The sequence below is a fragment of the Aythya fuligula genome, chromosome 16 (genome assembly GCF_009819795.1).
Source record: "Aythya fuligula isolate bAytFul2 chromosome 16, bAytFul2.pri, whole genome shotgun sequence".
In the NCBI taxonomy this organism is placed as follows: Eukaryota; Metazoa; Chordata; class Aves; order Anseriformes; family Anatidae; genus Aythya; species Aythya fuligula.
In genome coordinates, this window is record NC_045574.1 from 15,029,680 (window position 1) to 15,043,592 (window position 13,913).

At 57.8% G+C, this 13,913-nt stretch overlaps 1 protein-coding gene across 1 annotated transcript; it reads left to right on the forward strand.

The window, feature by feature from the left end:
* The first annotated feature begins 9,279 nt into the window (after window positions 1-9,279).
* On the forward strand, window positions 9,280-13,634 carry LOC116495843 (sodium-dependent lysophosphatidylcholine symporter 1-like). The gene is made up of 11 exons (XM_032198560.1): window positions 9,280-9,336; window positions 9,662-9,786; window positions 10,431-10,563; window positions 10,887-10,965; window positions 11,907-12,028; window positions 12,140-12,223; window positions 12,345-12,428; window positions 12,589-12,701; window positions 12,837-12,980; window positions 13,221-13,397; window positions 13,583-13,634. The coding sequence occupies exons 1-11, from the start codon at window positions 9,280-9,282 to the stop codon at window positions 13,623-13,625; spliced, it is 1,161 nt and encodes a 386-aa protein (XP_032054451.1). The 3' UTR covers window positions 13,626-13,634.
* Window positions 13,635-13,913: the final 279 nt, after the last annotated feature.

Genomic DNA, 13,913 nt, shown 5'->3' on the forward strand with positions numbered 1-13,913 from the left:
ACTCTCCTCCAGGGCCTGCTGCAAAGTACTCCCTTTATTTTTGCACATTAAATATAAACTGCACAAGAATGGGTGATCTTATTGTCAGGATGACGGTTACGCTGCTGTAAAAAAGCACTGTGGGGGAAATGTTTGTGAAACAGTTACTGCTCAACGTGGAAAAAGCTCTGCCTGTGTGCAGGTGCAAAAGTTAGCACTATTCCTGGCCTTTTCTGAAGAGAAAGTCCTGACTTTCCTGTCCTCAGCAGAACTCTTAGGGGTGTTCACAGCAGCACCCACCTGCTCTGCCTGCACTTCCTCCAGCAGTCCAGACCGACTGCAGCTTTAATTTGCTGTATTGCATTTCTTTGAGAAATCCAACTTGCTGCTGATTTTTTTTTTAATTATTTCAGAGAAGGCACAAAGCTGAATCAGCTTGAAGTGACTGAAAGTACAAGGCAAATGGTCTTAATGGAAAGCAAATTTTATCTTACGATGAATTATCATTGTGTTGGAAACTTTTCAGGTGAAAAGCTCAAGGCTGTAGTACCCTTTGGTTTATTTCCTTTCATCTGCTGAGGACCACACAGCCAAACGCCTGGATTTTTCCACCTTTAGTCTGTCCGCTGGTTGTGTTTTGGGCTCAGGTCTCCATTTTTTTCCTTTTCTTTGACCAGAATCCTGCGGGTCAATTCATTGCTGTTAGACGAGGGGCTGGTAGCTCTGGCATAGATAGCATCACACGTGCGAGTTGCCATCTAGCGTCGTGCCACGGCACTTTGCACTGATCCAAAGCGTGCTTACTGCCCTAGCCCCAGGCTTTGGAGCCGAGCTGAACCGTAGGTATCCAAACGTCACAGGTATCCCGACGTCAGCCGACTGGGAGCTGCGCTGACACCACGGTATCGTATGAAAGGGGCTGGCTTGCAGCCATGCCCAGTGTTACAGCGTGCAGTCCTCTTGCCTTAGTCACCCTGGAGCTCTGCAGCTCCAACCCTTCATGCTCTGAACTTCCAGGTCCTCGCCTTGGCGGGGCAGAGGACGAGCTGTGGGTGCGTGCAGCCTGGGGAGGGCCAGCGGGTTGGGCAGGTTGAGCACGAGGAACCCGCTTGGCTGGATGCGTTAATGCAAAGCTGCAGGAGTACCAGACCTTAGCAAGGGCATTTCAATAGCAGTTTCTCAGCTGAGAGTTGAATTAACTTACAGTTTTCGTTACCGAGTGGGTATATAACGTGCGTAACAGCATATCTGTAAATTGTGAAAATGATCATTAAAGCCCGCAAAATAGGAAAACGTCGTTTGACCCTTTCTAATAACGGCTGCCATCTGTTCTCCCGTTCTGGATGATGTGTATGCTGACGTCTGCTCTTACTGCTTGGGCTTCCCAGTGCTGAGATATCTTCAGCTAAATGAGAGAAAAAGTCTGGGCAGCGCTGCTAAAGCCCTTTTCCGAGGGGTGAACTCGGGGTTTGCCCACCTGCGTCACTTGGCGCTCCGTGTTATCACCACTCAGCCATCTCTGTGAACCAGCACAAGAGAATTCAGGGTGTTTCCCTCCCAGCTAAATATAGTCGTAATTGCCTCGTGGCAAGGCGCTCATCTTTAATTGCTCGTCGTCAGAGTTGTCCCGGTCCCCACGAGGGCTGTTTTGGGGACATGGGTCAACGCCTTCGAGTCCTGGACACGGAGCCAGGAGGGAAGCGAGTACGAATTGCTCGATCCATGTTTCTGCCTCCGTTAGCTGGTGCCATGGGAGGGCTGGGGTGATGGCAAGCTGGCCTTTGGGGTCTTGGGTCTTGACCCCAACTGAAATGGGGTTGGCAGCCGGGCAGCAGCTCAGGTCCCACCGAGGATTTCGTCGCACGGCTTCTGCTCCACGCTGGGGAGCTTCACGGCCAGGTTTCCTCTGGCTTCTCTTCTGCCAGCGGGCTAAAGCGGTAAATTCAGATGGACTGCGGGCTGTCAGCTGCTTCTCTGCCTAAAAAAAAAAAAGGAATTTCTCCCCGGGAGCCGGAGGGTGGCAGTGCTGCAGAGAAGCCGCAGTTCCCCGGCACGGCTCCGGCTGCGAGCACCCCGCTGCTTGTGGGGTTAGGGTTAGGGTTAAGCTCCTGGGTGACCTTCCTCTGGTTTTGGGGTTTTGTTTTGGTGAGTAGTGAGCTGCCCTTATCTGCTGGTGAGCAGGGCCGGCTTTGTCCGGCCGCGGGGCTATCTGAAGGACGCCGACGTGGTATCAGCAACCACGATAGGGATATCTGCTGCCAGAGAGGGCTGAGAGCCCGTGGAAACAGCAGGAAGCATCGTGCATGGGCCCTGCTGTGTTAAACAGGATCCTAGGAACATGTTTCTGTACGAAATAAGCTCTAAAGGAAAAAGCTGGGCTTCTCAATGGGGAAGAGATGCAAGAAGAGGAAAAAAAATGGGATGGTGGAGCAGGACGCCCTGGTCTTGTGAAGAAGGACGTGAGCAGGGTCAGTTGTCACCTGCACCTACTGCAGGAAGGTGACTGCTCCCTTCTCTCACTCCCATACCTCATCATTACTGAAAATGAGATGATTTTACCTTCTCTTTAGTTAAATCTCCTTCTTCTTTTTTTTTTTTTTTCTTTATTTTAACAGTCGTTGGCTGCGATTCGGCTCTTCTAAAACCGACGTTTGCGCCTGTGAAGAAGTGATTCTTTGTCCTTTGCACCAACAACTTTTCCACTTTGGGATTTTTTTTCCTCTAATTATTCTCTCCACGAGAGAGTTTTGTCCGTCTTCCTGGTCTTTCACGCACACGCTAAGGCAGACCTCAATTTCTAAAGCAAAAAATTTCAATTTCTGCCTAAGAGGCAGCTCGGTTTTATAATTGAGCTGTCCTGACTGCGGCCGATGCCTGTCCCTGTCCCTTTGGTTTTTGCAGAGTGCAGTTTTCCCTTCCTCAGCCTGGCAGCTGTAGGATTTCCTTGTTGTTTTTTTTTTCCTCCATACCCAGCTCATTGTTTCCTCCTCTTCCTTTTCACGTCGGTGTTGCTAAGATTTAGTTCCTGTGTTTTCTGATAGCGTTTCCTCTCTGAAGCCTGCTTTGCACAATTTCCTGGGAACGCTGCCTGCTCTCTGCAGCGCTGCTGTCGCTGTCGGACGTTTCCTGGTCCGTGTTTCCTGCCTCGGAGCTTCTGTCCCAGCACCTCTGGCCAAGCACTGGCCAAAGATCTTGGCGTAGCTGCACCAGCTTCTAGGTACAGCTGCGCCTTCAGCTGCTCGTTTGGGTAAAAACGTGACCATCACGGCACAAACCAGCTGGCTCGGCTGGCAGGCAAAAAGCAGCAGCAACGAGACAGGGAGCGAGAAATCCCAGTGGGTGCACCTGCAGCTGGAAGAGGATGGCTGTACGTTCTGGCCTATTTTTGCTGCTGGTTCTGGTTGTTATAGCCTAATTTTAATCTTTGCTCCCCGTTGCTGGACAACGCTAAATGGTTCCAGGAGGAGGGAGGTGACCTTGATGCGATGCCCTATTCCCGGGTGGGTCTTCAGCTCCCCGATGTGTTTGTTTGGAGGAGTGATTGAAAGGATCTCAGCCTGCTCCCGGGATGTTTTCGGCTATTTGGTCAGGAGCATTTTCTTCTGCAAGCAGCACTGCTCTGCACGTCCTCTGTTGTCCAGAAAAAATGACCTTGTGGTGACGTTTCTTCTGCCTCTGTCCTTAGAATGGAAAAGTGGCTTGGGGGATTGGTGTCGTTGTCACACAAAACAAGACACGTGTGGCTTTCTCCAAAGCTTCCACCGCATGGGGAGGCTGCGATGGCTCCGTTAGGTCCTTGGGCAGGAGCTGCTGTTCCAGTTCGCTGCTCCAGGCAGACCAGTGCTGTGGGGAGAGGACAGCGCAGCCCCCTCGCAGCCTCTGAACGGTCTCATTTCTGTTCCTGAACCAGAACATTGATGGATGGAGGCTGGTAATTTTAAGTGACAGCTCTAATTAGGCAGCGAGGTTATTTTTCTTACCAGGCCATGCGCTCCCACCGCTGCTCGTACCGTAAGCACCCGGTGTCACCCAAGCAGGCGCTGCCAGCCGTGCCCGTGCCACCCCAGCTGTGTCCCCAGGGGATGGGGACAGCCCTTCAGCTCCTCTCGTGCTTTAAGCCTCAATCCAGGCTTCTCAGAGCCACACACTTCGCTGCTCATCCTGCAGGCACAGCGGCAATGAAGGTGTGAGCTCTCAGGGGGGGCGAGCTGCTGCACGCGCTTGCCGAATGGTGCGGAACAGGGCGCTCTTGTTAATGAGGCGAGGCCATTCCTGCCGGTTTTGGGGCTTTTTGGGGCAGTTTCAGTTCGCTTCAGGAAGGAGAAAAGCCTGAGGTTAGTCGGCTTTAGCTGAGGGTTGGGCTGCAGCTCCTGTTCTTGCTCCGGTAACTCAGGTGCGCGCTGCTCCGCAGGGCAAAACGGCTCCGGGAGCGTCTCGTTGTGGGGTGCCCCCCTGGGGGCTTCTGTGCCCACGGGGTTCTCGCCACTGCTCCGGCCACAGGAGGAAGCAAACACGAGCTTCCTGAAGCCAGGGAGCTGCCTTGGGGTGGTGGGGCTGGCAGCAGGAACCCACAGAGCCGGGAGGGGAGACCCATCCTCAGAACCTACCGGTGGAAGGTTTGCCACACGAATCCCACGTTTCCCAATTACGCACTTCTGCAGAGAGCAGTGTATTGCAAATCATGCCACAGGCCCACGTCTTCGGCAGCTGAGCGGCTCCCGTGTCAAGCACCTCTCGATTTACTGATTTAGCCTTTTTTTTTTCCTGACTTATTTACTGCATTCCTAAACGCTTACCTTACTCGCCGCGCTGCCTTGTCTGCGCCGAGCCTGCCTCGCAGTGCAGGGAGCTCCTGAATAGGTTCCAGATGGGACTGGCTTCAGCCTTTTTTATTTATTTATTTATTTATTTATGTATTTATGTATGTATGTATTTATTTATTTATTTTTTCCAGTGGGGCTGCCTTGCCTGAGCAGCCCCTCTCCAGGTCACGGCACCCTGCGAAAAGCTGTGGAACCGGCAGGGCTTGGGGTTGTCTGAATCACGCGTTCCTGGGCCCCGGGCTCGGAGATAAGATCTCGTGCTTCTGCAGCAGGGAACTGGGTTCTGGGGAAGGGACCTTGCCCGTGCAGTGAGTAACTTCCAGCATGACCCCGTTCCTTTAGCAGCAGAGCTCTGGCTTCCCTCGGCACAAGGCTCAGGGTTTTTGTGCAGCTGCAGCACTGCTGCCTTCCCTCCCTCCTTGTTCAAAGCCTATTCCTAAGCAACTGACAGCAAAAAGTCGAGGTGGAGATGGAAAAAGCATCGTCCTTTCGCTCCAGGACCCGTGGTGTGCGTGGTGAGCTCGCTGGGTCAGCTTTGGGGCTTTGGTGCACGGCGTTGTTGGGGAGCTTACCGCCTGCAGCAGCCCGTTAGCAGCCGGGGAGGTGGGTGCTGCACTTTTTTTTTTGATCAAAAAGTGCCCCCAACGGAAGCCTTTGGGTACAACTGAACTCCCCGGGGGAGCGTGCTCCGAAATCTGTCTCTCTGGCACAAAGCTGAGCCACGCTGTCACGCAGAGGCAGGATGAGAGCTCCCCGCGCTGCACCAGCGGCCAGGACGTGCTGTCTAGACGAGATGGGTAACGGCGTCTTGCACAAGGCACCGAGCAACAGGAAAAAGGGCTCTGGGAGGATCTGAGCAGAGCAAAAATAAAGAAATAAAGCTTCCCTGCCTGCGTCGACGAGAATTGTGCTCTGACACAGCCAGGGAGCAATAGAGGCAGCTACTCTGGGAGGTGGCTTGGTCGCCTGCTGGATTTCTGGTGCATACGCAGAAAATGCAGCTATTTGCACCTGGGGAGTAAATGAGTGCCAAGGAGCCGGATTTTAAGTGCCGAGTACAACTGCAAAAGGTGCCTTGTCTCTGCCCCTATGTAGGTTTGCGTACTGAGCGGGTACAAAATGGCCTAGAAAAAAATAGAATAAAATAATAAAATCCAGGCTTTTATGTTTCCTTCTGAGTTTCCCCTTTCCTCTCGGGTGGGTAGGGATGCATTTTGCTTTCTTATGGAGATGCGTGCTCAGATATGCTGGTGGGAGACAGCGATTTGGCTCCCACGGCACTGGCTGTGGTCCAGCGCCAGCGATATTTGTTATCTGAGATGTCAGAAAAATAGTAGTGAAAAGAGATGCCGCTGACTCAGTTGTGCTGCGGCTTATTAACCAAGTTCTGACTCAGCCTGCAAAATTTGGGTTGTTTTTTTGTTTTTAGATTAACCCCCGCTGGACAAGGCAAGGCTGAGCTGGAGATGATGCTTTTTAATTAATTAATTTATTTTTTACCAGCGTGTTGATCAGCCTTGCAGAAGGGGTGCTTGCATTCCCCTTGGGACTGGCTCTTGGTGCCCTGGGCAGGAGCAGGGCGAGGATCCTGCGACCGATTTGGAGCAGCATTTGTAAAAAGCTGACTGCTGCGAGCGGGTGGCCGAGCACAAGGACCCCCCCCCCTCCTCCTGCCCGCCTCCTCGAGCTGATTTCTGCCTTCTCCTGCCAGGCTGCGTGCCGTGAGCTCTCCCACGCAGCCCCCGGGCTCCTGCCGCTCCTAATGCAGGGGTAATTTTTTGGCTGTGGCACCGAGACTGCTGGGCTCCACCGCTGGGCTGTGAAAGGTGCCGAAGAAAAGCAAATTTCTCCTCGCTGGGCTCAAATTATGCCATGTGGGGTCTGCCTTGCCGTGGGAGATCTCTCAGGAGCGCAGGCTGAAAGAGGCTGGTAATTACTGATCTCACATCCCACGCCTCCTGCTCTGCTCTGGGCTAGGGCAGCGCCAACGTCTCGCACCCGTTAAGGAGAGGGCAAAGAGAGGTGCTGAGGGTTGTGCAGCCCCAGATAAGAAGCCAGAGCTGGGCTCCTGCTCTTGCTGGAGCCCCCGGGGGAGAGGAGCTTTTTGGGAGCAACCTGGGGCGAGAACCTCCCTGGTCCTGCTGTGCTCTCTGTGCTTTCCTTGCCCGTGCTGGGCTTTGCGCACTGGTGCTCGCTGCTGCTGTGGCTGGAGCTGCTCCTGGGATGGGTTGGAGCTTGGGCAAGCGCCTCCTCCTCCATACCCTGAGATCCTGGTGTGGCAGCAGCCCTGGGACAGGGAGAAGGTGCCAGACCCAGTCTGACAGTCGAAGAGCACCACGTTTCTCCACATGGCTGCCAAAATCCTGGAGCTCCCATCCCGCCGCCGCTGCGTGGGCAGGCTCCGGCCACGCTCCTCCCTCGGTGCCTCTCGCTTCTCCTCCATCAGCCCCCTCCCCGCCCCGGGGGCCTCTCAGATGTTGCATCTTCCCTTGCCAAACCTCCATCTCGCTCTGCTCGGTGCCTGCGGTGCGCTCCTCGCCGCCTTCTTCCTCTCCCTGCGCGAGGAAGCCTCTGCGCCGCCGCGGCCACGCGCGGGCGAAGGACACGGTCATGCTTCGCGGCGCTCACGGAGATGCTGAGGGCCAGGAGGGAGCAGTCCCGCAGGGGAGAGCGTCCCAGGGCGAGGTAGGAGCTTTTGGGGTGCTGTGGCCTTTGGGGTGCCGCGGCCTCACGCACAGGAGCGCGTCTCACACGTGCGCACCAAGCCTCGCGAGCGCAGGCACCCCCGCAGCGCCGCACGGCTCGAGCAGGCACAGGCTGCGGGGGTGTTTCGGAGCGTTTTTATGACTCAAGCTGGGGAAGATGTTGTTAGAGCAAGGCTCTGCCTGCTGCTGCCGCTGCTGCTGCTGCCTCTCAGGAGAAAGGGGCAGAGGCGTGCGGGGCGCCCTGCGAGCTGCGGAGAGCGTCAAGGCAACAAAAGCTGCCGCGGAACGGAGAGAAATAACGGAGGAGAGAAATAACGGAGAGAAATGCCTCCGTGGTTTCAGACGCTGAGCTGCTGCGGAAATGGTGTGGTGTAGGAGCAAGTGCTGCTCGGCGGTGCTGCAAGCCTCGTGCTGCAGCCGTCCCCGCGGGGTGAGGCTGGAGCCCGGTGATATGGGCAGGGAGCGGGGCCCACGGGGGCCAGCGGGCGCAGGAAGGGGCCGGTACCCCGGCAGGCACAGCGGTGCCGGTGGTTTTTCCATGGCACGGGCTGTAGAGGAGCTGCTGCTAATTGTTGCACAAAGGGAAGGCGCTCGGGGCCTGCTGGAACGCTGCTCCTGGTGTCCGGGCAGTGTTTTTGGGGGCTGCCCCTGGGTAGTGCTGTGCGGAGCTCCGTCACCCCGTGGGGACAGCGGTCAGCATCGCAGCGAGCCTGCGTGGGCTGGGGAGCTGCTGCTGCCCTCTCACCCCGCAGGGTCTGAGGGCACGTGGGAACGAAGCGATCCCTGGCTCCATTCCCCTCTGACCCTGCTGCTGGCGTGACCCCGCGGTCTGCCGCTCCATCCAGCTGCCTCCGAGCCAAGCTCTCGTCCCTTGTCACGCTCTGCTCTTCTGCTCAGCTCCTGCTGCAGGAGCCCGTGGCCTTTTATAGCCACGGCTGGACAAGGCCAGCACCTCCCCAACAACACTGGAGCTGCTCGATGCCTTGGGAAAGCCCAAAAAGTGTTGTTTTCAGCCTGGGACCTGAGGTCCCAATGAGTGTGCTCCCCCCAAGACAGCCTGCGGTGGGGTTGGAGGTCGGCATGGGCACCTGCGCTGCACCCCTGGGCATAACGGTGGCAATTTGCTCACGAGATCCAAGCAGAAAGCTGAGCCCGGGCTGGCCACCCGCTCCCCACGGGGTCACCCCGTGTCCCTCTCTGTGCTCCCCGTGGTGTCACCCCGTGTCCCACCGCATGCTCCCCACGGCGCAGAGTGCACGGCACCAGGCAGCGGCTCCACGTCGGGGCTGGAGGCTGCTGCTGGGAGCTTGCCAGGTATTTGAGGCTTGGTGTGGTATTTACTGACGCTCACCACAGCCAAATAAAACAGAGGCTTTGCCATCTGCCCTTTTGCCACGCACTGAAACCTTCCCTGTGCTTCCCCGGATGACCCATGGGGATCCCCGGATCCTGGATCTCCGCGTGGATGGCCTCTGCCACAGCCGCTGGCAGCGTGGTACCTTTTGTGCTTCGTGTTAAAGAATTCAAACCACGAAACTGTGGCTCAACAGGAGGGGAAAGGATGGCTAGGATGGGTGATCTGAGGGCTAGGACGTGGTGCAGGGTCTCAGCTGGCCTCGGGGGGCCCGGCGGGTTGTGGGGAGCAGCGGTAAGGGGCACCAGGGACTGGTGGTGCTCGGGTGGGCTTCTTCCCCACGTCTCCCTTGCAGGAGAAGCCAGGACTGCCGCTGTGCAGGAAGCTCTGCTACGCCGTCGGGGGCATCCCCTACCAGATGACGGGCAACGCCTTGGGGTTTTTCCTCCAGATTTTCCTGCTGGATGTGGTGCAGGTGAGCGCCGCGCGCGGTGCGGTTCTCTGCCAAGGGGCTCGGCGTAAACCCAGCAGGCAGGCGCAGGGGTGGAGTTCAAGAGGTGTCCAAAGGTGTCCAAAGCCCCTGGAAATGCTCTCCAGAATGAGTTGTTCACTCCAAATCCCAATTTCTCGATGCAAACACCGTCGGTGGGCACACGGGAGGTGTCCCCAGGCCATTTCGGTGCCTGAAGCGATCTCCAGAGGATGCTGGCTGGAGCCAGCTGCGTCGTGCTGGCTGCTCGCAGCTTCCACCAGGACTTTTTTTTTTCTCTTTCGAGCCGTGCTTTCTGGTTCCCCTCCAGCTGGAGCCCTTCCACGCCTCTCTGATCCTTTTCCTCGGAAGAGCCTGGGACGCAGTTACTGACCCTGCTGTTGGCTTCCTGGTCAGCAAGAGCCCCAGGAGAAAATACGGCAAGCTGATCCCATGGTGAGCGTCCGTGCGGCGCCTCAGGGGTGGGGTTTTGGGCTCAAAAACCTTCCAAGGAGGCAGCTGGGATGCTGCTCTGAGACTTTGACGTGGTTGTGGCTTAGGAGAACTATGAAAGCCAAACATCCTCAGGTCCTGAGGGTAACAAACCTTGCAGTGGGTCCGCGTGTCGCTGCAGTGACAGGAGGAGTGTGCTGCACACCTGGGTGCTTGCTGATTCCCCGAGGCCTCCCGTGTTTCAGGCCGTGGTGGTTGGTGTCCTGGAGCCCTGCGGGGGCACACGCAGGTTTTGGCACTGGGGCTGTGCCAGGAGCTCTCCACCAGGCGCTCTCCATGAGCAGATATTGCCCACAGAAAGCCCCCAGCTTTCTGCCGCAGGGCGAGCGAGGACTTCGGGTGTTTCAGCAGAATAAGAAGCTGTGAACAACTCGGGAATGACTTTTTTTGGCAATCTTTTTGTTCTCACCCCCTTTCTCCTCCCAGCCCGAGTGCTGGAGGTGCCCTCGAGCGGAGCTGCCCCTCGCAGATCCCCATCTCACAGCCGGGCTGCGGTTTGGAAGCTGGGGACGAGGCTGCAGCTTGTGCAATGGGAAGCCTGCCTGCTTATCCGGAGGCACATCTGACCAGCTCTGCTTCCTCCCCAGGATTGCGTGCTCCACGCCATTCGGGGTGCTCTGCTACTGCCTGCTGTGGTCCACCCTCGCGGACGGCGCCCCCGCCTCCCTGAAATTCCTGTGGTACCTCTTCACCTACAACTTCTTCCAGATTTGCATGACTGTAAGGGACACGGTTCCTTCCCGGGGCATCATCCTCTGCTGCCGGGGTGTCCCGGCCACAGCCCCTGCTGCGAGGGAGCTGGAGCTGGGTCTGGGAGATGGGGAGCAGGGGATGGGGAGCTGGAGCGGTGAATTTTAGTGCTGGGCAGCCTGTCTACGGTGATACAAACCTCTCCATCGCTGCACTGTTGGAAAAGCAAAAAAAAAAAAAAAAGAAAAAGAGGGCAAAAAGCCACCCGAGAGCAGGGGAGGGGGGCCCGGGCGGGTTGTGGCGGTGGAGCAGGGGAGCAGCAGCCGGAGCTGAGTGCTCGGTGCTCTTCCCAGTGCTACCACGTGCCCTACTCGTCCCTGACGATGTTTCTGGGAGGAACCCAGAGGGACCGAGACTCGGCCACCGCCTACAGTAAGTGCCCGTGTCCCTATAACCCGGAGACCCTCCCCGGAGCAGAGGGGAAGGAGTTTCTCAGCTTTGAACAAGCCACAAAGCAGGTGGGGTGAAGCAGGATGCCATGAGACCAGCGTGGTCTTCTGCAGGGCACAGGACCCAGATTCATGATTAGGAATCCTAAATGCATTCCAGCAGTCACTGCTGGAGAGAAAGGGAAAAAAAAAATGAGAACAGGTAGAAACAGCAGGTCTCTTCTCCTCCTGGGACAGCTGTGGATGCTGGTGCCTCCAATTCCATCCCCAAAGCTGCTCCGTGGTCCTGAGGGCCGCGTCCCAGCAGCCGGGGGGGCTGTGGGGCTGAGGTTCCTCTCCCGGCCGCCCGGCAGGGATGGGGCTGGAGGTGTTCAGCACGCTGCTCGGCTCGGGGATCCAAGGGCAGATGGTGGGCGCATCCCACGGCCGCCTGACGCACGGCTGCTCGCTGGGGAACGGGACCCAGCCCAACGGCAGCACCCCCAGCCTCGCGGGATGGCTGGAGGGCACGGTAAGGACGGGTCCCGACGCGGGGCAGGGGTCGCCCGCGGTAGCCGCGGTGCCACCGCGCTGCCTCTCGCTTTCCAGCGCAGAGCCTACGTGTCTGCCTCCCTGGTGCTGGGCTCCATCTACTGCCTCTCCTGTCTGGTTCTGGTTTTCGGGGTCAGGGAGCAGCCGGGTAAGTCCGTGCGGGTGCAGCCGGGTGGCGAATGGGGGGATTTGCAGAGGTTTTATGGGTTCCTAAAAAGGGGGAGCAGCCTGCGGAGAAGCAAAATCCTGCACGCAGCTGGCACCTCTGTGGTCATCTCCACACCGAGATGTCAAACTCCAGCTCCTCGCCCAGCTGAGCTGCACCCGGACACGGTGGCACCGTCCCCCTGTGCCTCCCATCGCCGCCCCTGCGACCCCGCTGTCTCTCCCCAGGACCCCTCAGCCCGCTGGGGAAGGCTGGGCTGCCCTTCACCCGCTGCCTGAGGATGATCGTGGGACACAAACCCTACACCCAGCTGCTCTGTGGCTTCCTCTTCGCCTCCCTGGCCTTCCAGGTGCGAGAGCTGCTTCGGCAGGAGGAGAGCTCGGGGGGGGGAAGGTGACCCCGCACGCTATCACGGCAGCGAATTCGGGACCCTACGAATGTCCCCGTGTCACCTTCCCAGGTCATGCAGGGGATTTTTGCTTTCTTCTGTATCCACGCCGCGGGGCTGGCCGGGAAATTCCAGCATTTGGTGCTCGTCATGCTGGTGAGTGGGCGCCAGCCTCACCCCACAGCCCTCGGCACCGCTGCCAACCCGCAAGGATGTCCCCAGGGCAGAGACCAGCAATCCTGGGGGACATCGCTGAGCTCCTTTGGTTCCTCCTCAGGTCACAGCTTCCCTCTCTATCCCCTTCTGGCAGTGGTTTTTGGGGAGATTTGGGAAGAAAACGGCAGTGACGGTTGGCCTGGCGGTGAGTTTGCCCCCGGTTGTGGCTGTGGATCGAGGAGCCTGCCCAGGACCCATCACAAAATGTGTGGGGCAGGGGCAGCGTGGCTCGAGGTTCGGCAGAGCCATGAGCAGCAGAAAGTGCCCAAGTGCTTTTGTTTCTCCTCTTCCTCTCGCTTCCCCAGCTGATCATCCCGGCCCTGGTGGCCATCACCCAGGTGAGCCACAACTTCCCGGCCTTCATCCTCCTGATGGTGGTGGCAGGCTGCAGCATGGCCGTGCTCTACCTCCTGCCCTGGTGAGTGAGGGCACCTCCGGGCTTCTGCAAGGGATTTCCCTTTCTGCTGCCTGGAAAGCTCTGGGAGCAGCGGTGGCCGAGCTCAGGCAGCACCAACATGGGTTTCACCATGCCCATGGGGCTGTCTGCGCCCAGGTCCATGCTGCCCGACGCAGTGGATGACTTCATGCTGAGGAACCCCAGCTGCCTCAACCTGGAGGCTCTCTTCTACTCCTTCTACGTCTTCTTCAACAAGTTTGCAGGCGGCCTTGCCGTGGGGATATCGACGCTGGGTTTACAGTAAGCCCCCACCGAGCACTACCTCCCTCCCCCCAGCTTTGGCAGCCCAGCACAATTTTCTGGAGCATCCGAGTGGAGATGCTGGAATGAATTGCAGGGGCACCCAAATTTGCCTTTCCAACATAGGAAAGGAGCAGAAAGGAGAGGGAATTCCCCCAATACAGCCTCTAGAGGAGAGCGATGGAGGTGCCTGCTTGCCTTTGTGCTGGGGCCTGGTGGGGAAGGAGAAATATTGTTTAGTTTTGCAGGTTACCGCGCCGGGGACTGCACGTACAACCCCTCCGTCACCCTGGCCCTGAAGCTTCTCATGGCCCCGGTCCCGATCACCCTGCTGCTCATTGCCATCACCCTCTTCTGCCTCCATCCCATCAACGAGGAGCGGAGGAAGCAGATGAGGATGGAGCTGGAGGCGATGGGGTAAATGCGAGCTCCCCAAAGGAGCCGCGGCACCGGGTGCCTGCGTCGGTCCCAGCCCCGCAGAAATTGGGCGCAGGGGAAGGACTGCGTGTGCCCGGCTCTCTTGGGATGCCTTTCCCAAGGGTTTTAGGGTTATTTCGGGGGTTGCTTCCAGGTTTCATGAATGCTTGTGTTCCTTTTAACAGGCGTCAGGCGCGGTGCGGCAGCTCAGAGCACCACCAGGGCTGACCCGGGTGAGTTCAGCGGGATGGGCAGGGGTTTGCTGTGCTTTCAGGATGTGCTGGGGTCAGGGACAGCCCTCGTTTCCTCTTGTTTCCCATTTCCATGCCCCAAAGGCCAGGCTGGCAGGGGTCCTCGGCCTCGAATTCCTGCAGGTCCCAACAGATCTGGGCAAGATCCGTGCTGTGCAGGGGAGAAGGGGCCCCGCCAGCCTCACCACGATGCTCAAACGCGCTGCAGTGAGGAGGTGGCACCTAAACATGTGGGATGCACAAAGACCACGGGGGTTGTTATTGA